Raw genomic sequence first — 24,770 nt, 5'->3', positions numbered from 1 at the left:
GGACAACAAAAAGACAAGGGTCAACAATTACATTAAATAATTATAAGATCTACATAAGTATAAAAGTTTTGACCTAGAAAATCTGTAAGATGATAGCCAGTAGACCTATTGGAGAGCAGGCTTCTCTCCTGCAGTCAATTTTTTGAACCCAAGTTGTTCATAGACCATTATCATGATCAATAGTAAAGGAGACCTAGAGTGGTTTTTTATTCCATGCTCAAAACAAAATAATTAAGACAAATAACAATAAAATAAAGATGGAAGAAAGAATAAATCATGATTATGCCTATATATTACCAGTGAACAAGGTACTCTCTCTTAAATTACTTCCGACAAATTGAATCTTTAAAACAAAAAAAGCAACATTGGGCAGGTGATTTTTATTTAATTTTAGATTGGTAATGTGTGATCATTTCGGTTTCAAGCTTATTTTGTAATTTTGTCCTTCATGACTAGTAAATTCACCCCAGCTCCCCAGTTAATTCTATGAAATTGAATAAAGAACAGTGAAAAAAAAATGAAAAAAATGATTAGAAATCAATGACAATAATCACTCAAGATCCCACTGTTAAAACAGAAATCATGGGATTCGAAAAACTATGCTCAGTGGGTGCGGTGCATGAAACATTACTTCATGAATATGTCATGACAGCTTACAAACAAATCCTAGACAATGTAGTCTTTTTGCACAAAAAATAAATAATTTAATCAAGATAAAAAATTATCCAATTTATGCACGATTGGCCACACCAGGCCTATAGTATTAAAGATAAAGTATATATATATATTAAAAAGGATTGGAGAATATTTTTTCAACCTAGTGTATTAAACCGACATATATCTTTAAAACATGTAATTCTTAAAAAATCAGTTGATCCAACGTCAAATCCTCAGTCGAGAGAACCTACAGAGAAAAGAAAGGTCAATCACAAAGTGTCCTATCAAGGTTTAGCTAAGGGTCACTATGATACTTAAGTTAATATTTCGTTGGAAAATGAAATGAGTTGAAAGGAAAATTGAAGAAAAAGAGTGTTTGGTAAGAATAATGCGTACCTTCTCATAGATTCTTTCCCCCCTCTCGTTTTATGGAGTGTTTTTTTTCACAATTCATCTACTAGGAAAGAGGTCTATAAGATAATTAATTTGATTATGTGACGCCCACTTTGTTGTGTATACATTCTATAGCCCCCGAGAGTAAAGGGGCGTTAACACTCCAAATGGCAATAGCTAGGATAATATAAACACAACTTCTCTTTATCAGTCGTGCGCCAACCCCTCTTGGTGAGACTACATTTGGTTAAATTTATAGGCTTATCGAAAATGAGCTAGCTTGGGCTGGTCAAAAGGGTTGGAGAGGCTTGTTCTGAAGCAATTCACTCTAGGGTACACCAATTCCCATATGCATTTTTAAAAATGCATATAAGAATCGTATGCTCTGAGAATATATGCCAATTCAATATGCTATATTGATCTTCCAATTTAGAAGTAAGCTTTATCCCAAAATTAATTTCAATTCAAATTAAATTTTAGTTCATTTTTAACACTTGAAAAAACATGATGAATAAAAGAGAAGGAAGGTGAGAGTATGAATGGTGACAAAGAGAAATGAGGGTGTAATAGGGTGTCACAACTTTTGAGCAATAAAATGATTGTTGAAAAGGACTTTTGGAGAGAGAGATAGACAGAGAAGAGGGTGGAGGTAATTTTTCATTAAGGTATCAAAAAAGGGATTGAAAAATGTAGGGGAAGATAAGGAGCATTTTCCTCACTTGGGCATGATGTTGTTGGCCATCAAATGACACTACCTAGAAAGTGAACTCAATAACCCAATTTGGATTTTTGATACCCTCAAGTATAAGTCTCCATATGCTCTATGCTTTCCCTTCACATTTCCCACCTAAAACCCCAATTAGGATTTCAGTGGCGCACCCTATAAAATCACCGAGTACATGGCTAAAATGAACCGGATGCGCACATAGCTCTCATACAAAAATCCACTTCTCTAAAAGGAAAAGCCATTAAAGCTCTCTCTTTTACCTTCTATTGTCTTCTCTCTCTCTAGAAATACCAGTGTGAAAATCTCAAAGCTTTGTTCTTTTTTGTCACCGGAAATGGCAGCCAAAGGTAGCTCAAGCCTTTGAAATCTCGCTCTAATTCCCATTACTGCTACAAAAGCTTAAAGCTTAAAGCTTAAAGCTCAAAGCTTCACAATCCAGTTCAAAAGACTGTCGTTTCGTTGGCGACCAACCAATCTATGTCGTCCGATATAAGCTAAACAAACTTGTAGTGGTCTCTCGCCCTCGGAAATCGGAACGAATCGTTCTGTTATGTCGAATTCTGGATTCCAATTGCCAATGGACAACCGTTCGAAAGACGAAAACAGAGCGGTCGATCATTCATTTGTAGTGTCTGTGAGTTTTTGAAACGATTTTGAAGAACGATTGGGGATTTGGGTTTTTGTGATCGGTGTGGGGGATGGGTAGGGATCGGCTGCTTATGCCGACGGTGGGACCGCCGATAAAGCGGCGAGCGGGATTGCGTAGGAAGCAGGCTGGAAGAGGGTCGTATAGAGGGAGTTAAAGGGGCTTACGCTTTGGTTTTTGTTCTGGTTTTGGGAGGGGATAGTGTTTGTTTGGGTGTGTGTTAGAAGAGGACGGTGAGAGATAGATAGATAGAGAGAGAGAGCGTGAGAAAGAGAGATGGGTGGCGGTGCTGAATTGCGGGGAGTGCTGAGGAGCCTCTGTGACAATACAGAGTGGAAGTACGCTGCGTTTTGGAAGCTCAAACATCGCGCTCGGATGTGAGTTTGTGCCTGCTTTTCACTCGTACAGTTTTGTGTGTGTGCGTGTGCGTGTGTGTGTGTGTTGTTTGTTTGGATGCTGAGAAAGCTGAGGAAAGTGGGGAGGAAAAGAGAGTGTGTGTTTTGTAGGAAAATAAGTGAATGGAACTTTGACTTAACTGGTATGGTTAGTGATCTTTAGTAGGTCCATGCCTTTTGTGTTTTTTGTGTTTTTTTTTTTTTTTTTTTGAATGGATTTGTGTGCGCGTACTTTGTTCGAGTGTAATGGTTTTTCTCTTGAAGTCGAGGGGTGCATGTCATGGTTTTGTTTTAATCTGAGTGTGGAATTTGAATAGGGGAAGGTGTGATCCATCTTTTTTTTTTTGGATTATATTGTGCTTGGATTTTATCTAATTTGGTTTTGTGAAAAAGAAAAAGGGAAGAAAAGTGACGAGATCTGAATAATAATAGTGTTGAGTGATATGTGGTCTGAGCATCGTCTGGGACTCATGAAATGGTCACTTTGTTGGAATTTATTTGTAAAGCATGACATTTTAGGGTGATTTTTTCATTTTGGGGGTATGCTGCCTTTTGCAGGGTGTTGACGTTGGAGGATGCTTACTATGACAACCATGAGCAACATGACTCTTCGCAGAATGATTGCTGCAGTAAGACACTGGACAAGTTGCATGATGGTCATTATTCGCATGATCCCCTAGGATTAGCCGTGGCAAAGATGTCGTATCATGTATATTCCCTGGGAGAAGGGTAGGACTCTTCTTACTCATTGACAATTTGACATGCTATCCAAGATTGATCTTGTCATGCTACGATAATAGGTGGATGTTTGTTGAACATTCCCCACATATTACTACTCCTTTTCAGATTCCCTTGTGGATTGAGGTTCCTGCATTTCTAAGGGCCTACAATTCCTTCAATCCAAGACGTTCATTCAAAATGAACGGCTTGGATTGAACTACATCGGCATTCAAAGGAAGAAAAAAAAAAAAAAAAAACCAAAATATTTTAAAGAGGTGGCCAGGCACCCCAAGCAGGCTTCCTCATCTCCAAGGGGTGGTCCAATCACCCCTCATCCTTTGAAGGGTGGTCGGCCACCCCGATAAACTGGCTCAAAAAAGGCTTTAGGGGATGGTTGACACACCCCAACCACCCCCTTGAGGTGTTCAACCACCCCTCAAAGGGTAAATTAAGTGTATCACTGCTTCTCTGTACATCTTAATCCTTCTGTTTTACAGGATCATTGGACAAGTCGCAGTAACTGGAAAGCATAAGTGGATCTTTGCGGATAAGCATGTTAGGGATTCCTGCTTATCATTTGAGGTGACAAGCTTCCTTGGTCTTCAATGAAACTAAATAACATTATTTTTAGTTTGCATGTATGACAATTTGTATTGTTTCAGAATAGCTTGGCACGTATCTAAATTAAATTTCCACTCTTTCTGATTATTATCATTACTATTATTATTAATCTTTTTCCCCCTCTTTTTGTGTTCAGTACTGTGATGGTTGGCAAACTCAATTTTCAGCAGGGATCAGGGTATGCCTACTTCCATTTTGATGTTTTAACTCTGTGATGACTGATGAGTGGCTAGGGATGGTGGAGGTTTTTAAAGACATTACAACCTAAGATGAGACACTACGGACCGGACTCTGAATATTACTTCATTCACTTTCTGTACTAATATTTAATTGGCTAGTGAGTAGTGAGGTTGATAAGTTGAACTACTAGTTGACTTATTGAAGTTTTTATGCTTAAACATTGGTGGTATATAGAACTGCGAATCACAGCATACTATTTGGTTGTCCATGATCTACTCTTAAGTGTTTGAATGTCTTCCCCATTGGACCAATACATGCATTTTGTTCTGCATATGGACTAACAGTAGCGTCACATGCCACTCTGATGAGGCTACTTAGATGTTGCTAACCTTAGCTTGGAGAATATCAATTTAAGAGTAAGGTATTCCACTCATTATATCATATATGTGTTGCTGACCCATCGTCATCTGAATTCCGATGTATAAGCATATGGCTAACATAGATAAAGAAATTAAGTTATAACTTGTCATCGTGTGCAATGATGGTGGATTGATGGCGACACAGTGGGAGAAATGGTCTTTTGCTTTATGACACTTTCAATACTATATCTTGTTTTTGCTCTACTCATGCTTTCTTCTAATTTCACTAGCATATTCTTTGTCCTGAACTATTCTTGTTTTGTTCTGCAGACCATTGTCGTTGTTGCTGTCGTCCCACATGGAGTTGTGCAGCTTGGCTCTTTGAATAAAGTACGATAATTTAGTAGTTTCTTTTTCGTGCATTGTCAAAATCTTGCCTGATTAGTGAAACTTAGTCCAAGTTTGATGTTTGTGCAGTTTCCTATGGTGTTACAGGATAGACATTGATTTTTTTTTTGTATTGCTTTTTGTTTTTTGTTTCCAAAGATGTAAGTTTGGTATTATAGCTATACAAACAATAATGTACTTCTCTGTCTTGGTACTTGCTTCTGCACTGCATAGTGATTGATGAGCTGGACTACTTTCTGATATACCTCATTATCTATAAGTTTTATTTATGATTAGTTGGTGTTTTTCTCAACAAAGTGAGGGTCATCGTAATGGCAAAAGTACTGGAAGATGGTTATAGTAATTGGGTAAAAACAACCAGGAGTTCCTGTTGTCACCATAACTTATATTTTATGGAGCATCTCAGGGACATCTTAAAAATGTCAAGGTTTGAAACTTTTCCAAGTCTAAATGCTACAATATTAAGTTTATTAATTTGAGGATTTGAGATTCAAAATTTTACAGCAATTAAGCATTGTGGTGAGTCACTAATTTCATTATTTTGTGACAAGGAACTTATAGATCTCTCATCTTCTTTGATATAAACTGTAAGATCCCATCTGATGGCTTCCTTAAGTTATGCAGAATGGATTAGTGATCACCAAGGAGGGGCAGTGTTTGTACCTACAAGACCGCTGGGCCAATGACATTCTTCCCTCTGCTTTTAGTGAAAGAATTGATAACATTTTCTGCCCCTAGTTGATTGGTTAAAGTGTCATGTGAACTGATACTGATATGTCACTGTTTATCCCTGTTTCTTTGTCCCTACTCTTTAATGTTAAACATGCTTGGATGCTTTGCAGTGTGCCCCCAATATTTCTTGTGTCTTAAGTGCGCTTTTTTATGCTAGTTTCTTCTTGTTTTAGCATACGTTCTGCATGAATTTTATGCAGATCGTCAGTAATGATTTCTTTTAATCTTTTTTTTTTTTTTTTTTTAATTATCATGGGAGTAATGTATTAGCTTGGTTATAATGAATCTGCAAAATGTATACATGCTGAGGTTTTCAAAATCAAACCCTACATGTCATTGGATGCTGGATTTTTACTTTTCTATTTATTTCCTCTTTTGAGAAAACCAGGTCATTGAAGATGTGAAGCTGGTGAATCATGTTAGAGATATCTTTTTAGATCTTCAAGATTCCGAGCACATTCCTTATCCAATACAATGTAGTATGAAGAATTTATTACATCTGGTAACTCTCTCATGCACATAAATGAAGCAACACCATAATTTGTCACTGTGTGACACATAGTAATATTGAAGTGTCCTGTTTTTCTCAGCAAGATATACCAACAAATAGTTTGGCTTCAGAGGTGATTCCTGATTGCTTAGATAAAGCCATAGACAAAGAAAGGCAAGATGTCTGGTTGTCCATGTCTCCATATTTTGCGAAAGACAGGGATACTTCTGTTTTTTATCAGAAAACGGCAGTTGATGCGGTCAATGGGCATGGAGGGCTTGACTTATCCACATCAGGAGGCAATGAAAGTGCCCCATTGCATTTGTCCAAATCTAATATTATCAATTCAGAGCACCAGAAACTAGTAGGGATGGGAGTGTTCAATGCCAGGAAATGTGGAGTGGAGATTAGTGGCTGCAAAGATAGGAGGGTGGGTTTGGAACGTAATGCCAGTTCATTGTCATGCAGTTCTGCTACAGATAGTGTTAACTTATATGATGTTATGCATCCTGCTGGAAAAGTTGGAGTTGATTTGACACACTTATCATCAGGCCTCCTTGACTCTGCTGTTTGTGAAAGATTGAAGTTGGATGGTACAGGTTTTTACGAGAATGCTTTGTCACATATACCTGAATCTTCAGACATGAAATTCCAGAAAGATTTGGAAAAGTTGGACTTTCAAAGTGAATCAAGTCGCATGGACATATTGAACACATCTTCGAATTTCCCGGCTGGCTGTGAGCTCCACGAAGCACTTGGACTAGCTTTTCTCAGAAAGAGTAATTATTTTGATTGGGAAGCAGAGAAAACTGAAAATAAAGCAGCTATTGATGTGCCAGAGGGGATGGACAGTAGCCAGTTGACATCTGACTCTCACACTGATCATCTTCTAGAAGCAGTAGTGTCCAATGTTTGCCAAAGTGTTAGTGATGTTAAAAGTGAGAAACTATTATCTAAACCAGTGCAGTCTCTGCCAACAATTGAAGTTAATCCAGAGCCTTCTAGTCATACTACCCATACTATTACTTCAGCAGGCTATTCATTGCAGCAGTCCTCTCTCGTAGAGGAGGACAAAGAGCACGGCTTGAGCTCATCAGGGGTATGTGGTGTGATATCCCCAACAGGTTTTTCATCAAATTGTACAAGTACATGTAGTGAGCAGCTGGAGAGGTCTTCGGAACCAGCTAAGAACAACAAAAAGAGAGCCAGGCCTGGTGAAAGTTGTAGGCCTAGGCCCAGGGACAGACAATTGATCCAAGATCGTATTAAAGAGCTGCGGGAACTGGTGCCTAATGGATCAAAGGTAACTTTCTTGCAATCCGTTCTTCCTGCTAAGTTTTGGTTTAGTGGTAGTTGCAGTTATTGAAGTAATACGTACTCAAATTTTCATGGTCGTTGCACAGTGCAGTATTGATTCACTGCTGGAACGCACTATCAAGCACATGCTCTTTCTGCAAAGCATAACAAAGCATGCAGACAAGCTACATAAATGTGCCAATTCAAAGGTAAAGGTGTAGGCATTCAATGCATCAAGTATCTTCAAGTGTTGACTTGTAAAGAACTTAACCCAATCTCAATCATAAACTAGTGGCAGTGCTTGTAGAAAACTACTTTATAAATTCTTTAGAGTTGACTGCTTCAAGTCACTCTTGTGGGCTGCTTAAATAATCACTGTTGTATGTGGCAGAAACATGTTATAAATATCTTTTTCTGGATGTCTGCTAAGCAACAGATTATTCACATTGGTGTTATCTGACTTTGATTTTCAACTGTCAGCTGCTATCAGAAAGTACATATCTGTTTGGTGACTTAGTATATTTTTATCTGATCTTATATGTTACTGCCAAATTCGCAGTTGCATGACAAGGAAACAGGCATGGTAGGATCCTCTAGTTTTGAACATGGTTCGAGCTGGGCAGTGGAGGTGGGAGGTCATCTTAAAGTTTGTTCAATTATAGTAGAGAATCTTAACAAGAATGGACAGATGCTTGTAGAGGTATGTACAGGTCATACATGTAAAACTTTGTGATTGGTTTATTTTGAAAAGAAGAAACTCCGAAATACATTACACATGACATTCCAGTTTTTGCTTCTCCAAAGAAGATGCTCCTCTATTTATCCTACTTGTATTTTGTTTCTTCATCCTTGTTGCTTTCTATTGTTTCCAGTCCTACCACTACTCTGGCTGATATGTGCAGATGTTGTGTGAGGATTGCAGCCATTTTCTTGAGATAGCAGAAGCCATCAGAAGCCTGGGTCTGACAATCTTAAAAGGTGTAACAGAAGCCCATGGCGAGAAAACATGGATATGTTTTGTGGTTGAGGTAGGTTTCAAATCTAGATACGATATTTGGTTCTTAATGACCCATGTGCATCACATGTTTGACTCTTTGGAAGTCTTAATTATGCAGGGCCAGAACAACAGAAGCATATACAGAATGGATATATTATGCTCCCTTGTTAATATATTGCAGCCCAAGAAAGCAATAATGCAACAATGATGGCTGGTCGACTCTTGGTGATTTTCATGTAGGCTTCTATGTAAGATATTGTGAGTTGTATGTGATTTTTAGTAGGCATTTCTGGTCTTTGGCTTTTGTTTGAATTCCCCAAGATGAGAAAAAAAGAAATCCGAGGAAGATGGAAAGAAAACCAGCAATTCTGTGAAGGGAATGTTTTTTTTTTCTCTACTTTATAGTGTGTAAAGATGGCAGTTATTGTCTTCTCTCTATCTCTATTTCCCGCTTGAAAAATTTGTTGTCATTTGTTTGGAAGTTTGATTCTTGAAATAAAAAGTCCTCAAGGAGTATCTTAATGTACGTTTTTGTTTCCAATTCTTTCAGTACTTTCATTTGTTGAAATTAAAGGCTTTGTTTAATAAAATTCTCAGCTTGTCTTTTATTTTTTGTTCTCAAAACAAAAACGTTAACAAACAACCCAAAAACAAAAATACTCCCCAAAAACACATTAACAAACATACCAAGTTACCACCTAGAGTCCTACATTGTTATACACAAGCTGTGAAAAAATAAAAAATAAAAAATTAACAGTAAAGTCAAAGATTTATTTACTTCATTACAGATTGATATCAGTTAAAAGCATTCCACAACTCAAAATTTTGCGGTACCTTAAAACTTTCATTGTATTGCCAGCATGGGTTAAACTTTAAAATGAGGAAGGGCTGAGTTTCCATCCAGTCCCTTTGATCTGTAGAAGGCAAGATACTCACTGATATGAGTTTCCCTGTATATGGGTGGGTTCTGATCAGATAGAAACTCCTTTATTGGCCCATATGGTTTATACTTATGTGTAGCACTTGGATAGAAAAAGCATGCAACTGAAACCCTAGGCCCAGCCTGTCCAACTAGTACCCTATGCTCCACGCTTCTGAACTTGTCGTTGGTGATAAGCTACAAAAAATTTGACAGTCAGCCAGATTGACAGATTGTGATGCAAGATGGATAAGATAATTAGGCGGCAGAGTAGGATAAGATAATTTGCTGTTTTTACACTTGGTGAACAGGAACTGCACTTACCTGCATGAAGTCACCGATGTTGGCTACTAGTGCTCCGTGCACTGGTGGAACATCAACCCAATGATTTTGATGCAGGACTTGGAGGCCACCAATATTGTCTTGCAGGAGCAGAGTTAGAGATGATGGGTCTGAATGCTTTGTTGCGCCAAGAGTCAAGTCTGGTTCAGGACAAACAGGGTAATAGTGGCACACCAGTGATTCAGTTTTCATGCATTCCATGCCTGCAAGGTAATCAGTTCTAAGCCCCAAAGCCTCTGATAGTAATTCTGAGATTGCCTCGCTTAGTTCGATGACATGTTTCATATATTGACTAACAACATCCTCCCTGAAGAACAGCACACAAAGTATTTTTAGTTAATTTTGCAGACAGTATATGTGTTTTGAATATTCATTCTCACTTCTTGTTCTAGTACCTGCAGACTAGGGGAAATGCTTCAGGATTTAGGGGACCATCTTGGAAATCAAATGCAATGGAGTCCCTCCAATTTGCTGCTTTCGACACGAGGAGATCGCCATTGCAGTAATACCTGACTCGTTGCTTGTAATCGCGTGAGTACCACTCCATCTTCTCTTCCTTTGGTTGTTCATGGAATCGTCTTACGGCTTCTAACATGTTGTCTATGACGCTAACCGGAACTCCATGATTAACCATTTGAAAGAAACCCCATGTCTCTGATGCTCTACGCATTTCATCGACTATCTCTTCCCGCCGGCTACTCTCAAAGCCTTGGAGGTCTATCACTGGAACCTGGAAGTGGACAGTACTGGCTGGAGATGACATTGGAAGCCTCTCTGGTGGATGGATGAGGAACCTAGGGACCTTGGCCACACCAGAGTCTACTAGTCCTTTAACTCCAGCCTTTGTTTCATCGAACTCCTTCACTTCCCTCCCCCTGTCATATCCCAAAACAACATCAGGAATAACTGGTTCCCCGGTGATAGATGGGAACTCCATCCTTGAGTTAGCGGATTCCGGGTTATCGAAAATGAACTGCTTCCTCAAATTTGAAGGGTTGGAAGTGGGCATTCAAGCAAAAAGAAGAGGGACAAGATGCTCTTGTTGAATGGAAGAACTGGATGAGACCAGACCAGATGCCTATGATTATAAAAATGAGTGAGCAACGTAAGTTGGAGAAAAGGCCAAGGTAAATGAGATACCCACTTTTGGCTTTTGCCCAAAAATCATATTCTTCAAGCATTACAACACAATGATGTAGGTTAAGCACAAGTGTCTTTTTCTTACATGTTTTGGCCCCTTTATAGATCACCAATATCCCAAAAAAGAAAGTTTTTTGCCACAGAAAAACTGGCCTATTCGTCCTATTCACTCACTTCATGCCAAAATGTGGAAACTAGCGTAAGCTTCATTCATTGCTTAAAACCCGCGTATCAAACCTTAAAAACCGCACGCTTTCTAGTTTTAATAAAAACAAGTGGAGGATTTATGCCATTAAAAAATATGCAAAATTCTGTGAGATGACACACGATATTATAAATGTTTTGAAAAATGCTCCATACAATTACACTATTCTTTTTTCCTTGCTATTTTGTGCTCCGATTGCATGTTTAACACGTCAAAAGTTGTTTAAATATCTTACTAACAAATGGTATATATATATATATTTTTTTTTCTTACCTACTTTTGCATTAGGAGACTGTCGGGTAGAGGTGTTCAAGCATGTTGATTTACCTACCTTTGCATTAGGAGACTATCCAGTCGGGTTTAGGTGTTGAGGAATATATATATGTTGATAAGTTGATTGTGGCTAAGATACGAGAATATTAAGCTTAAGTGTTTGGATTACCAGTGATTTAATATGGAACAACAGAGGTTTGGAATTCAAACCATATCTCAATAATTTATCTCACCATTTTAATTATTTGCATCTTGGGTTTTACTTATAATTTTTTTTAGGGAGAGTTATAACAACTTTTGAAATAATTGGTGAATTAACACCAGACACGTACTCATGGAATATATATATATATATATATATATATATATATATATATAATCTCTCAATGGTGTCAGACTTATTTTTGGGCAACGTATGGCAGACGAAATTTACGCAGAGTCATATCATTTGGTGACATACGAGGGACGTTTTACTTGTCAACCTAATATGCAAATCATCTTAGACAAGTCGTTGAACGTGGAATGTTTCACTTTTATTTTCTTTTTTCTTTTAATGGCTACCACGTTAAAAGGCTTAATTAAGAGTTGAAGCCAATCAAATCCAACCAAACTCTATAAGCAAAATTCTCCTGGCAAATCATATTTCATTACTATTTTTATTTATTCATATTTTTGCATCCGAGCCCTCAATGAAATCCAATAGAGTAATGCTCATGCGAATCACCATATGAGAGAGATGGATGCAAAAATATCATCAAATAATACTAAAATATCTTTCCTTTCTTTGTCGAGTTATAGAAGCTATCCATAGCCATAGGGTTTGTTGTATATATGTTAGTTACACGTGGGACTAAATAATATCAAACCCAACACGTGTTGTCCTTTGAACAATATTAAATAAATTAGATCTTTAACACACTTGTTTCTCGACACATCCTTGTACTGCTGCTCCTCTCTCCCATATCTCTCTCTCCATGTACATGCCACATGGGATGGAAATTTGTATTTGTCGACTTGTCCGAGATATAAATATAAAATTATATAAACGGACAAAACTCTTTAAATTTAACTCATTAATTTTGTGTTGGTTTGTGTCGGGTTCACGGTTGCGCAAAAAATTAATAGCCTTAAATGTTATGTATTTAGTTTGAGTCATGTCAAAACATGGTATAAAACTATATAGGTTAACCTCCTCAAGCTTAATTAACTCAAAAATTTTATGTTAGGTTCGTGTCAAAAAATTTTAGCCCTAAAAAAAAGTAACCAAATTGTTGGCTTTATTGATGAAAAGAATTGCTCATACAAATACAAATAGGATTCGCTGCATTTTTTTGTTCATACATCTTTTCAATGTCTTTAACTACATTGTGGTTCAAAGCAAGTAGACCCCAATTTCTTTTCCTCACTCCCCCAAAAAAAAGAGTAAAAAACCAGAAAGGAAGATGATGATACTTTAGCAATCTCAGCAAGAGAGATGACAATAGAAAGCAAACAAGATATATTGAAACAAATGGCAGGCGGCGCCCAACAATGGGCAGCCATGCATGCATGCCCCCTAGCCACCAGTTACCTTGTGGGGTAATGTTTAGTGTATTTGTTATGTCTTTTTAGTGTGTGTGGGGAACAACTTACTGCAACAAGTATATGCAATTATGCTCTTTCTGGTTTTTGAGCATGGGAAGACACTTAGATTGCGAGTATCGATCACTATAGTAGCGTGCTCTGCTGTCGAGACAAGAAATTATTGCTGATTCAAGAGTCGAACATGTGGAATAACTTCAGTTAAATTGTGTCTCGGTGCAAGGGAGGTACTGTGATTTATGTTTTTTTTTTTTTTTTTTGTGTATTATTTCTTTAACAATAGATATTTCATCTGCACAAACTACTTGATTTGACCCGCATGATGGATTAATACCGGTGAAGATAATGTTCCACATAAATGACTAGTCCATGATGGTTTAATTGTGCATGAAATTGCATGAGAAATTATTTAAGTGTTTTTTTTCAGTAAAAAAATTGGAAATATTAATTTTCAGCCAAATAAGCCCTAGCCGCCCCCTAGGGGTATTTTTATCATCATTTTAAATTCTAGACTTAATTGGACTCTAAACCCTAATCCTATTTGGAAAAGAAAACAAAACCCTAGACTTAAAAAGTTCCCTATTAGTTTTGGCCGTGCAACCCTATAGACCCATTCTCTCACTTTTTTCACAACCTAATTTCTCAAGAGTACACAAACAGTACTCTAACCCTCCCTAATTATTGAGAAAAAAATAATTTCTCTTCAATTCCTCTAGACTAAATTGGACTCTAAACCCTAATCCTATTTGGAAAAGAAAACAAAATCCTAAAAAAGTTCCCTTTGGCCGTGCACCCCCTGTAGACCTAATTCTCACTTCTCTCACAACTTTCGCAAGAGCTAGCACAAACACCCTAACCCTAAGATAATTTGGCTACCCTAGCTAGTTTTTGAGAAAATTTATTTTCTCTTCAATTCTTCTAGACTAAATTGGACCCTGAACCATAATTCTATTTGGAGAAGATAAATTCTAAACCTATTTTTACAAAGAAAATTTTTACAAGGGGAAAAAGCCAAAAACAAATGTCTTAGTTTATGGCCATTGGCCAATTTCTAACTAGAGTTGGAGTATATTTAGACCTAAGAGAGATAGGGTTGACATATATGTTATGCTTTGTAAATGTTATATATGATTTTATCCATGTTATAGATTGTTTATGACTATATGTTATCACGTGATCTATTTTATTCCATGAATATTATGTAAAGATTTTAAAATGTTACAATGTCCTCAAATACACGTGGTACTCATATGAGGGTAAGAGAAAGAACAAATCATTTTAAAGGGGAGTGCTAAAAAGCCAAACAAATGAACCCAGAAAAATTTTCAAACTGGTGTGACAGATCGCGAGTGGCTGATAAGGGAGAGAGAATTGCAATTTTTTTAAAAAAAATTTAAAAACCCTTACCACATCAATTTAAAATTTTTTCTTGGTTCATTTGTTTGACTCCCTAACACTTCTCCATTTTAAATAATTAAAGAAGAGAAAAAGACTCACTCATGTTGCCCTCAAAAAAGAATTTAAGAAGGAGAATAAAAGAGTAAAGGGCAACATGAGTAAGGCTTTTTCTCTTCTTTAGTTATTTAAATTCATCTAGTTAAATCATTTGGCTAAGGGGGCATTTTTAATCATGTCCCTTGTTTTGTGAACAAAATTGCCTGGTCCACCTATCCCTTCTGCCATGGGACATTTTTTTTTTCCTAATGATATCCTTTAGTGAATAAAATAGTTTTATTAAAAAACAATCACATCTCAATTGTTCAGCATAGATCACGACGGGAAAGAATGGAACCTAACCACTTGATATTTAGTAAAAACAAAAGGCATAGCATTTACTAATTATGATTTTTTTAATCTATTTTTTGAAGCGTCAAAAGGAGCTTTAATATTTCTTTGGAAAACAGCAGTGACAAAGATCGTAATAATTCTCTGATGTTCTTCTGTATCCTTCTTTTTCTTCATCAGATTAGGTAATATTCCACTCTTTTTCTTTTTTTTTTGCTGAGCATGAGGTCCACTCCTGATAGCAATGGCTCTACCACCAAACCAAGGTACCATTTTTGGCTTCTACAACATGCAGTACAACAGCTGTTGAGCTACCTCCGAATATAGCAAAACGACACAAATGAAAGGCATTAATTACAACCAATAATTTTTGACACGACGTGTAAATCAAATATGAACTCAACATGAAATTGGCAAATTAAGATTAAGAGGCTTGTCCTTTTTAATTAAATGGATCAAGTTAAAATTGACCTATATAGTCTTATATTCATGTTTCGACACGATCCAACTCAACACACGAATACGAATTGCTATCGTAAAAGACATATTTCGGTTTCAATGGTCATGTACCAAAAAAATCTATTATTTGTTTGTACATAAAGTCATAAAACTATAACAATTGAGTAGGGCCCGGTGTGAGTCTCATTTCATCTCATGTGAGAGGTCCATGCACTTCCAATGGGTCCTGTATGAGAAAACTTGTTTGTTTGTGCAAAACCTATAACAATTCCTTTCACCTCACGTAAGAGGTCTAAGGTCTTCGTGCAAATAGCCCATTCTCATAAAAAGGTTAGTATAAATAAGTAGTAGTTTCCAAGCTCAATTTAAGAAGAAAATTCATAATCCATAAGAAACAATATACCCCATGAATTAAAAGACTAACAGCTCACTAAGAGTTCAAAACAAAATGTGGGTCCTAAACATACTGAAACCGAATCCTTGCAGATTGAGATAATGAGTTTCAAAAACAAACCAGGAACCAAATAGGCTCTAGCTTGGAGATTAGTAATGTCTTCTTCACCGACACAATCTTGCTAGACAGTTTTCGTTTTAGGAACCTTCTTCTTGATTTGTCTCCTTGGAATCGAGTTCTTCATCCCTATGAAAAACAGTAATGCCCCAAAGAGAGCCATATTCTGCAACAACAAGGTAGACATATATTACTTATGACTTGATAAGATCAGGTGGAACATATTATAATAGTGGCTGTATTTCACGAGTACAGAAAATAGAAAATGGGGCTGGCAGTACAGTAACCTGTGTAAATTTGATGAAAAGTTGAGCAAATTCTTTCTCCTCACTGTCATAGTTGTAGAAATCATACAAAATCGGAGTAGCAATCAGCTGATGCAAAACCTGTGCAGAGGAAACAACACTTGTGAATGACTAATTGGTCAAAAAAGATAGGGTCAAGATGCATTTTAGGCACAGGCAGACGACTCGAGAGCCTCTGAACCATTGTACCCATAAGAGATCGAAAGTAAACCAAGTAGCATGGCTGAAATTCGAACCAGAAGATAGGCTCCAAGCGAGCTGCCAAATATAAAAAGGATTCCCCCAATGCCCTTCAGTGCTATAGTTGCAGCAACTAAATGTTTCACCTACGGCAGAGCATCAATGATTAAAAAAAACTTTTTCTATATATGTTGTTGAAGTTTTAGAATATTCTAACAGAAATGGGTGCACCGACTCGGGCACATACACACACACACACAGATTCTCACTTCAATATCTGGCACTTGCATGGCAACATGAGACTGAACACGTTTTGTAAAGACATCAAACTTTGGTCCGAGAGTCTTTGCTGCCGGTCCCCCATTTACTCCATATTCATTGAACCTATAAAGAGGAATAAATCCCAATATCTTATAATCAAGAAACTTAAGGAATCTTAACAGCTAGAAATGTTAGCATTTATAAACAAATGATTGCTTCAACAAAAGCAAGTCCCTAACGTTTTTCATCCAAACAAAGAAACTTAATGACGTCACAGAGTGAATTACGAGCTTGATCTAAAAAAAATGAAATTAAGCAAATTAAGATAAACTTTCCCAAAACCAGCCATTGTTATAAAAGAACAGGTTTAATTAGGAACTCGCCACTAATCAGGAACTTACTAGGCTACTAGCAAATCAAGTCTTGTTAAGATCCAGATTATATGGCATCTCCAAAAAATGTCTAAATGGTTTCAGCACGAGGTTTGAAGAAATTAGTGGAGAACAGAGAACAGTTCTCTTTATACATCCCAGAAAATAATATATCAAACACTAAGAACTATATATTGGCAGAAAGTTAGTTAAATACTCTTTGACTTTTTATTTTTAGCACAAGGAAACTGGAGAACCAACCTTTCATACTAGTAACCCTAGTTCCCTCTCTGTCACATCATCACTTCAATTCAAGCACAAATCAATTCAAAAAATAATCTTTAGACACCATCTGCATTTCTAGGCTTCTAACCATAAGTTGCATCAAATGATGTCCAACAACTATCAAGTACATGATTATATTAATATATGAACATTTCAAACTACACAGAAATTGACACATTTGGCCCAATCTGCAGCCCTATAGCTTGTACGTTCCAATGAATAGCTGTTATGGAAGCAAAAGCAGCCAACATATTTGTTTTAAAGACAAACCCATCAATGCCTTGATCATTAATAGCCCATAATGAGCTAAACTCAGGAAAATTGAAGTTAACTAAACTAGGTTGGCAAATAACATTCAATTACTCAAACACATCATTTCCTTTTCTGCCAAAATTACTCACTGATAAAGAAAACGCAGATCTATACCATTTCACTCTTACATGGTGAACAACGCAATATAACAGATCCAACGAGAACTGCCAAATCTAAAACAAAAACTACTCGAAACCCAGAATTACATTTGCCTAAAAGAAGACATATACGCTGAAGAATTAACAAAATCGCAATAATAGAAAGAAAAAAAGAAAAAAGAAAAAAAAAATGATATTGGAAGCATAGGAAAGCTTAAAAAGAAAAAAAGTCGTTGCATATACTACTTACTCTTGGTATGCAGAGAGTATGAAAATAGAGGCGAAGAGAACTCTCCCAAGAAACGAAGCGAAAGCCATTGCCTTTTCTACGTAGAGAAACAGAGAGAGGAAATCTAGGTGAAGCCCTGAACTCTCTCTCTCTCTCTCTCTCTCTCTCAATCCGTTTCTTAAAGACACGGCAAAAGAAGGGGGGATTTGAAATATAAAGAAATGTGAGGGGCTAGGGTATTATTGTCTAAATGTAAAGTCTTTGAGTCGAAGTGCCGCAGTGGGCTGCTTTTTCGAAAGAATCGAAAACATGGGCGCGTCTGAGTTTTTTGAGTCTGTGCTCTGAAATGCCCTTGGATTTCGTCAAATTTACCTTCTCTCTAATTTGACAATTGGAATTAGGTTGGAAAAGCTCCCATGTTAATGAAGACCCAAATTCACACTTACTATTTGATGGCATTTAGGAACATGGTTTTTAGGTAATTGATGCTGGTGTATACTAAATTTAGCCCTAGGTCCAGCCAATTTCAAGTTTGGAATTGGAAGCACAATATTTATGAACAAAGTTCACCCAACCTATTAGGTTCACATTTATTATTTATTATTGTAGGCTACTTATGGTTAGAAGCCTAGAAATGTGCTCTATCTTTTGTAGGGATTGGGATCCTCTCCCGTTCAAATAGACCAGAAGAGAATCGGTTCTCTTTATCATAGGGATAGAATTGTTTAAAAAAAAAACTTTTTAGACCATTTTGTCTCTTCTTTAACAAGAATCAGCTCTCCTCCAGTCGAAATAGATTGGAGGGGATCCAAATGCCCTTTGTAGAGCCTCGGCTCTAGTATTCTTTTCTCATTTTTTGAATGAAGAGTAATAATTTGCTTCATAAAGATAAAAAATAAAAAAAATTAATGCATGTGATTTTTGGCGTTCATTCTTAATATTATGTGTCTTTCGCTTATGCATAGTTATTTCAGCTTACAAGTATGCCTTAAATAGTTTTATTTAGAAAAAAAAAAAAAGGGGTTAAAAGCAATTATTTTTAAAGTAACTATGTCAATTGGCACATATAGTTGATACATGATGGCATGGCCGTAATTGACTGGTTTAATGTGGCATATGATTAATTAGTTGGATAATAGACTGAGAGAGGGATGTATTTGAAATCAAAAGGAAATTTAAAGACCGAATTGTCAAAATCAAAAAACCTAAAGACTGGTTAACTTTTCCCTCTACTTAAACGCTCGTTTAAGATTGCGGTTTTAAGTACGACTTTTAAAATTGCATTTTTAAAATTGTTACTTTTAAAAATTGTAAAGATATTTCGTAAAACATGTTAAAAAGTATTTTTTTTTATCAAATATTTGTTATGAAAAATTATGATTTTAGTTTTAAATTCGCGTTTTTTCAAATAAGCACTTATTACTTGTTTATAGAAATCGCAGATTTTTTTTCCTATTTTATATTAAGTGTCTTTTAAATTGCAATGCTAAACGCCTTATGTTTAGCAATATCTTTTAAAAATACAAATTATTCTTACAAAATCGCAATCTCAAATGCATTCTTAATACAAATTTCAATAAATGGATCAAGTTCTTTTCCAGCTAAAAAGGCTAAACCTGAAACCCGGGTTGAACCGATCCGCAGCTCTTGTATAAATTGAAACGGTGCTAACTGCTGAGACAACAGAAATCGGCGGTTAGACCTGTGTTTGTGGAGGTACATGAAATCCATATCTAACTTTAACCCTTTATCAATCCCAAAATTACTTCATCAACCCAACCCACTAACTCAGAAACAAACTATATTCGATCAGTTGAAGAAATGTTCCAGCCTAAAGAAACTGGAATCTGCGTATGCGTCCATGATCAAAACCAATGCAGACCAAGACTGTTTCTTGGTGAACCAGTATATCAGCGCCTGTTCGACCTTTTCGCGCATAGATTATGCAGTTTTAGCATTTACCCAGATGGAAAATCCTAATGTTTTTGTCTATAACGCAATGATAAGAGGCTTTGTTCGTTGTTTTCACCCAACAAAAGCTTTGGAATGTTACATGGAAATGTTGAGAGCTAAGGTTATGCCAACAAGCTATACGTTCTCATCGTTGATTAAGGCATGTTCCTCGGTATCGGCTTTGGGGTTTGGTGAAGCTGTACAGTGTCACATTTGGAGAAATGGGTTTAGTTCACATGTGTTTGTTCAGACTGCTTTGATTGATTTCTATTCGAGTTTAGGTAAACTTGGTAGATCGACAAGGGTGTTTGATGAAATGCCTGAAAAAGATGTTTTTGCATGGACTTCGATGGTTTCGGCTCACATCCGGGCTGGGGAGTTGAATTCTGCAAAGAGATTGTTTGAGGAGATGCCTGAGAGGAATACTGCAACGTGGAACATTTTGATTGATGGATATGCGAGAATGGGGAATGTGGAATCTGCGGAGTTGTTGTTCATTCAGATGCCTGAAAAGGATATAATCTCCTGGACAACCATGATCACTTGCTATTCTCAGAACAAGAAATTTAGAGAAGCATTAGCAGTATTTAGTGAAATGACAAGCAATGGGATCAGTCCTGACGAAGTTACCATGGCAACTGTTATATCAGCTTGTGCCCATATTGGAGCGCTAGACCTTGGAAAGGAAATACATCTTTATGCATTGCAGAATGGGTTTGATCTTGATGTTTATATTGGGTCTGCACTGATTGATATGTATGCCAAGTGTGGGAGCTTAGATAGGTCACTTTTGGTTTTCTTCAAGTTGCGGGAAAAAAACCTGTTTTGTTGGAATTCAGTAATTGAAGGGCTTGCAGTTCACGGATATGCAGATGAAGCACTAAAGATGTTTGGCAGAATGGAGAGGGAGAAGGTCAAACCCAATGGGGTTACTTTTATCAGTGTTCTAAGCGCCTGCACACATGCAGGACTAGTTGAAGAAGGGCGTAGGAGGTTTCTGAGCATCACCAATGATTATTCCATCCCTCTCGAAGTTGGACACTATGGATGCATGGTTGATCTACTGAGCAAAGCGGGTTTGCTTGAAGATGCTCTGGATTTGATAAGAAGCATGAAAGTTCAACCCAATTCCGTCATCTGGGGTGCCTTGTTGGGCGGGTGTAAGCTTCATAGGAACTTGGTGATTGCTCAACTTGCTGTTAATGAACTGCTGGTTTTAGAGCCACATAACAGTGGCTATTACAACCTGCTCGTTAACATGTATGCTGAAGTTAATAGATGGGGTGAGGTTGCAAAAATCCGGGCAGCCATGAAAGATCTTGGAATAGAAAAGAGATGTCCTGGATCTAGTTGGATTGAAATGGAGAAGAAGATTCATCAGTTTTCAGCTTCTGATAAATCTCACCCAGCTTCTAGTGAAATTCACATGCTGCTACCTGAATTAGATGGGCAGCTGAAGTTAGCTGGTTATGTGCCTGAACTAACTTGGGGGGATTTAGGCTGAGCTGCTTACACCTTCTGGGCTTGATGTAACAAATTATTTTCTTTGGGGTTTTTTTCAGAGTCGCCCCTACTTATTATTATTATTTTTTATAAAAATTGATCGCGAATCACAATCATTGTAACTTACGGGAAGAGAGCTAAAAGGGTTCTTTACAAGAAAAAAAAAAAAAAAAAAAAAAATTAGCTACATAGAGATTTTTCTTGAGAATGATGGATACAATCAAATGCTATAAGCTTTGGGTAATATATGCGGTAAATCCATGGCCTTTTGGTTTGACATGCAGGATATCCAAATACAATTGAACACTAGTCACCCACATCCCATTAGCACTTCTTCTATGCTAAAATTGTATCGGAGCATTTGAAAAGATAAAGGTTTTTATGCTATGATAAATTGATAATTCTATTAAAATGAACGTGAGAATTACGTACTTCATGGATAGATTAAGTACCAATTTGAAGGAAACATAATATTTGAAAAGTGATTTTGCAGGTTTTGCAAGAAGCACTGTAATAGCTGCGATTAATTAAAGAGTAATTTTTAAAACTATACTTTTATCTCATTTTATTCACATTGCAGTATCTTTTGAACTTGATGACTATTAGACTTGACTTTAAATATTTGGTATTTGACTTGGTGATCGATCTTCAATTGAGAAATTTTTTCCGTTAAGTTTTACAGGAAAGAGGGAAAAGGAGAATTTTGTATTCATTAAGTTATGATGTTTTAGTTTTTGCTCTAGGTACTTCGTGATAAGAGCTAGTTGTAGCTATCTTGTCACGTACATGCCTCTCTTATGCTCAGGTAATTACGAATGCCAATCAATTTTTGAATGTTAAAAACAAAGGCCGATGGTTGATTGGCGTTGCCACATTCCTCTTAATTAAAATCTAACATGTTATGGCAATAATTCGTCAGAACCGGTACCAAGTTCAACACAAGAAAGGAAAATGCTCGAAGAAAGGAATTGGATGACAAGGAAAAAACGAGAGAATTTTCCTCCAATAACATATAACAATCAGCAAAATGAAACAAAATTGATTCATACAAAACTCTTATACATACTCCCACTTTCTCACAACTGAAAAACTGAGACTCCATTGCTAACAAAAATATTTAAATACTAATTGCTAAAGTGAAGCTCTCAAAATGCTATTTACAAGCACAGTAGTCCACAATCCCCATATTTGTGCCCTCCTCCATTTGGTCATATTCAGGTTCCATGGTGCTATACTGCCATCTCTACCTGGAATGTTCTCGAGCCAGCTTCAGTGGAGTGAATAATGAATATGGAATCAAAGGCAGTGTGACAGGAGAAGATTCCACGAATAACTATAAAGCACAATTTTTTAGTTGAAAAAAATTCTTAAAACCCAATTTGAATGAAAAGTTTGTTCGACTACAAAAACTTCCCATGTTTTAGTCTATGAAATGGGCTAAAGAAGAACAGTTTGTTACCATTCACTAAATTTCCAAAAAATTATAAGATGTCTACAAAGTTTATCTGCAAACTGTTCAAAGAAAACAAAACTCATACAAGAAAGATATCCTTTCATTTGCTCATAAAAATGGAAGTTCGACAAATCATCCAGCCAACAACAAGACATTAATCTTGAAAGGATAAACAATAAAAATCTGGTAAGCAATTGCATTCACATAACTCAAGGAGAAACATGATAGCAATGAATTAGAAACCAGAAAAAAAAAAAAACGACAAACCTTATTTATTTCACAAATGGATTTCGAGGTTTACAAAGCAAAATGACAAGCATAACACATTGCAAGTCTCCTGCATTAAAACCACGCCTCGCATGCTAAGGAGTTTGAAAACACTTCTATAGTTTTAGATCTTACTCCCACGCCTCGTTTTTTTTTTCAAAATCATTAACAAATAATTCAAAACACCAAACTCTTTATAAATAAAACACACCAAAGAATCTCACATCTTTTCACAATCATTACCACGCATTTTCCTTGCAATGAATGAAAGGTCCCTGATAGGAAAAAAATGACAGATACAACAAATTTCTGACAAAAAAAGAAAAGATTTACCATGGAGAGAATGATCGGATAGAGCTAATACATATTGTGCCATCATCACGGCAATCAAACCAATAGGGAAACATATATAAATCATCATCTCATTCTCCACCAACTTGTTCATGTGCAAGATGAAAACTAAAATTGTTTGAAAACCATATTCTGCACACAACCCACAATAAGTTCACAAGGTACCCATCATAAAAATCATCAATTTATACACCAATTAAGCCCATTTTAAAGACAGTAAACACCCAGAAACACAACGCAAAAGAAAAAAAGAATTCAATGCTTCTCAAACCAATGAATCTAAATTATTTAAAAAAAAATAATTGAAAATAAAAATCAATGTGAGGGAGAAGGATCAGCTAGAGCTAATACAAAGATTGACGCCATCATTTCGGCAATCAAACCAATAGGGAAACCTATTCATCATCATCTCGTTCTCCACAAACTATTTCGAAAATTTATAATATTATATAAAAATAAAAAATAAAACTTTCAAGAAATCAAATACATAGGGGATTTGATGGGCATGAAGAGCGGTTTTGTTAACCAAACTGAAAGCCCAATGTGAGTTACGCCTAAACAGTTAGGGATGGAAGGAGATTGGTCGTCAATCGGGCTGTTGCAGAAGCAGAGGTGAGCAACAGAACGACGGCGAATTATGATAGCGATGACCATCAGCTATGGTTTGAGTGTGAAACCCTAAAGGGGGAGGTACTTATATAGAGCGATCGGTGCGTGAGAACCGTGAAATATCGGAAACGCCCCTTTAAGGTTTCATGTAATAAAATCCTTAGCATTTTCCTTTTACGTAAAATGCTTTTCAAAGAAAACATTTGTTCAGAAATGTATGAAAAATTACAAATATTTTTTTTTTAGGGAAACTTCATTTACCTCATTATACTTTTGCAGTTTTTGTAGACACCCCTCATTGTTCAAAAACTCTTATTTTGATTTATCCAACTTTCGTTTCTTTTCACTTTGTCCCTTATGTTAGGATTTTGTAATTAAATCAAACGGTCAAATGAGTAAAAGTCTTTTATACCCCTAATTTTTTTTTTAATTTCAAATTTACTCTTATTTATAAATAAAAATTTATTATTATAATTATTATATTAAAAAATAAATAAATAAATAAGAAGTGACCAATCGATAGGTTCAGGACCCGGCATGATGGTCACTTGTAGACCACTATGGTCAATATGACCCCTGATCACTTGCACAATGGCTGGCTTTTATATATATATATTAATTTGACCCGTGGGTCACAAAACGGGTGGGTTAGATCCACCGGTAAATCTACGGGTCAAGATTTAAAAAAAATTATTATTATTTTTTAATAAAAAATAAGGGCAAGATTGTAATTTTACACCCCTCTGTTAGGATTTAA

General features: G+C 36.4%; 4 protein-coding genes and 2 non-coding genes across 8 annotated transcripts; 2 read left to right on the top strand and 4 right to left on the bottom strand.

The window, feature by feature from the left end:
* Positions 1-1,885: 1,885 nt before the first annotated feature.
* LOC132165416 (transcription factor bHLH155) lies at positions 1,886-9,147 on the top strand. Of its 3 annotated transcripts, XM_059575962.1 has the most exons (11): positions 1,891-2,800; positions 3,377-3,547; positions 4,036-4,120; positions 4,296-4,337; positions 5,029-5,088; positions 6,227-6,340; positions 6,429-7,631; positions 7,732-7,833; positions 8,184-8,324; positions 8,527-8,652; positions 8,740-9,147. In XM_059575962.1, exons 1-11 carry the CDS (start codon positions 2,700-2,702, stop codon positions 8,827-8,829), a joined length of 2,235 nt encoding a protein of 744 aa, XP_059431945.1. In that variant the 5' UTR covers positions 1,891-2,699; the 3' UTR covers positions 8,830-9,147. The 3 variants fall into 3 exon arrangements, with proteins under 3 accessions (XP_059431947.1, XP_059431946.1, XP_059431945.1); XM_059575964.1 differs by lacking the exon at positions 8,740-9,147 and having other exon boundaries at positions 1,886-2,800; positions 8,547-8,643; XM_059575963.1 differs by lacking the exon at positions 8,740-9,147 and having other exon boundaries at positions 1,886-2,800; positions 8,497-8,585.
* Positions 9,148-9,254: 107 nt separating this feature from the next.
* On the bottom strand, positions 9,255-11,370 carry LOC132165417 (1-aminocyclopropane-1-carboxylate oxidase homolog 1-like). Its single transcript, XM_059575965.1, has 3 exons — positions 10,278-11,370; positions 9,865-10,189; positions 9,255-9,738 (listed from the first exon to the last, which is right to left on the bottom strand). Exons 1-3 carry the CDS (start codon positions 10,889-10,891, stop codon positions 9,487-9,489), a joined length of 1,191 nt encoding a protein of 396 aa, XP_059431948.1. The 5' UTR covers positions 10,892-11,370; the 3' UTR covers positions 9,255-9,486.
* Positions 11,371-15,642: 4,272 nt separating this feature from the next.
* Positions 15,643-18,058, bottom strand: LOC132166162 (uncharacterized). Its single transcript, XM_059576937.1, has 5 exons — positions 17,899-18,058; positions 16,591-16,705; positions 16,378-16,467; positions 16,124-16,222; positions 15,643-16,002 (listed from the first exon to the last, which is right to left on the bottom strand). The coding sequence occupies exons 1-5, from the start codon at positions 17,964-17,966 to the stop codon at positions 15,901-15,903; spliced, it is 474 nt and encodes a 157-aa protein (XP_059432920.1). The 5' UTR covers positions 17,967-18,058; the 3' UTR covers positions 15,643-15,900.
* A 1,458-nt stretch (positions 18,059-19,516) lies between these two features.
* LOC132166332 (pentatricopeptide repeat-containing protein At1g06143) lies at positions 19,517-21,454 on the top strand. The gene has a single exon (XM_059577135.1). It carries the CDS (start codon positions 19,598-19,600, stop codon positions 21,332-21,334), a length of 1,737 nt encoding a protein of 578 aa, XP_059433118.1. The 5' UTR covers positions 19,517-19,597; the 3' UTR covers positions 21,335-21,454.
* Positions 21,455-23,394: 1,940 nt separating this feature from the next.
* LOC132166817 (small nucleolar RNA Z102/R77) lies at positions 23,395-23,481 on the bottom strand. Its single transcript, XR_009438618.1, has one exon. It is a non-coding gene; the product is annotated as a small nucleolar RNA Z102/R77 (small nucleolar RNA).
* A 251-nt stretch (positions 23,482-23,732) lies between these two features.
* Positions 23,733-23,820, bottom strand: LOC132166818 (small nucleolar RNA Z102/R77). Its single transcript, XR_009438619.1, has one exon. It is a non-coding gene; the product is annotated as a small nucleolar RNA Z102/R77 (small nucleolar RNA).
* Between the last annotated feature and the right edge of the window lie 950 nt (positions 23,821-24,770).

This window comes from Corylus avellana, chromosome ca11 (assembly GCF_901000735.1).
Source record: "Corylus avellana chromosome ca11, CavTom2PMs-1.0".
NCBI classification, from domain to species: Eukaryota; Viridiplantae; Streptophyta; class Magnoliopsida; order Fagales; family Betulaceae; genus Corylus; species Corylus avellana.
The sequence above is the reverse complement of the archived record's forward strand: the minus strand, read 5'-3'. Positions and strand labels throughout refer to the sequence as shown.

Bases quoted from the DNA above. Each gene is read 5' to 3' on its own strand.
- LOC132165417 (XM_059575965.1), bottom strand. From the start codon at position 10,891: ATGCCCACTTCCAACCCTTCAAATTTGAGGAAGCAGTTCATTTTCGAT. The intron at 10,190-10,277 runs GTACTAGAACAA...GCTGTTCTTCAG, and splicing joins GCATTTCCCCTAGTCTGCAG to GGAGGATGTTGTTAGTCAAT. The intron at 9,739-9,864 runs GTAAGTGCAGTT...AATTTTTTGTAG, and splicing joins ACATCGGTGACTTCATGCAG to CTTATCACCAACGACAAGTT.
- LOC132166162 (XM_059576937.1), bottom strand. From the start codon at position 17,966: ATGGCTTTCGCTTCGTTTCTTGGGAGAGTTCTCTTCGCCTCTATTTTC. The intron at 16,706-17,898 runs GTAAGTAGTATA...TCCTCTTTATAG, and splicing joins ATACTCTCTGCATACCAAGA to GTTCAATGAATATGGAGTAA. The intron at 16,003-16,123 runs GTTACTGTACTG...TTGTTGTTGCAG, and splicing joins TTTTCATCAAATTTACACAG to AATATGGCTCTCTTTGGGGC.
- LOC132165416 (XM_059575962.1), top strand. From the start codon at position 2,700: ATGGGTGGCGGTGCTGAATTGCGGGGAGTGCTGAGGAGCCTCTGTGAC. The intron at 3,548-4,035 runs GTAGGACTCTTC...TCTGTTTTACAG, and splicing joins GTATATTCCCTGGGAGAAGG to GATCATTGGACAAGTCGCAG. The intron at 7,632-7,731 runs GTAACTTTCTTG...GTCGTTGCACAG, and splicing joins TGGTGCCTAATGGATCAAAG to TGCAGTATTGATTCACTGCT.
- LOC132166332 (XM_059577135.1), top strand. From the start codon at position 19,598: ATGAAATCCATATCTAACTTTAACCCTTTATCAATCCCAAAATTACTT.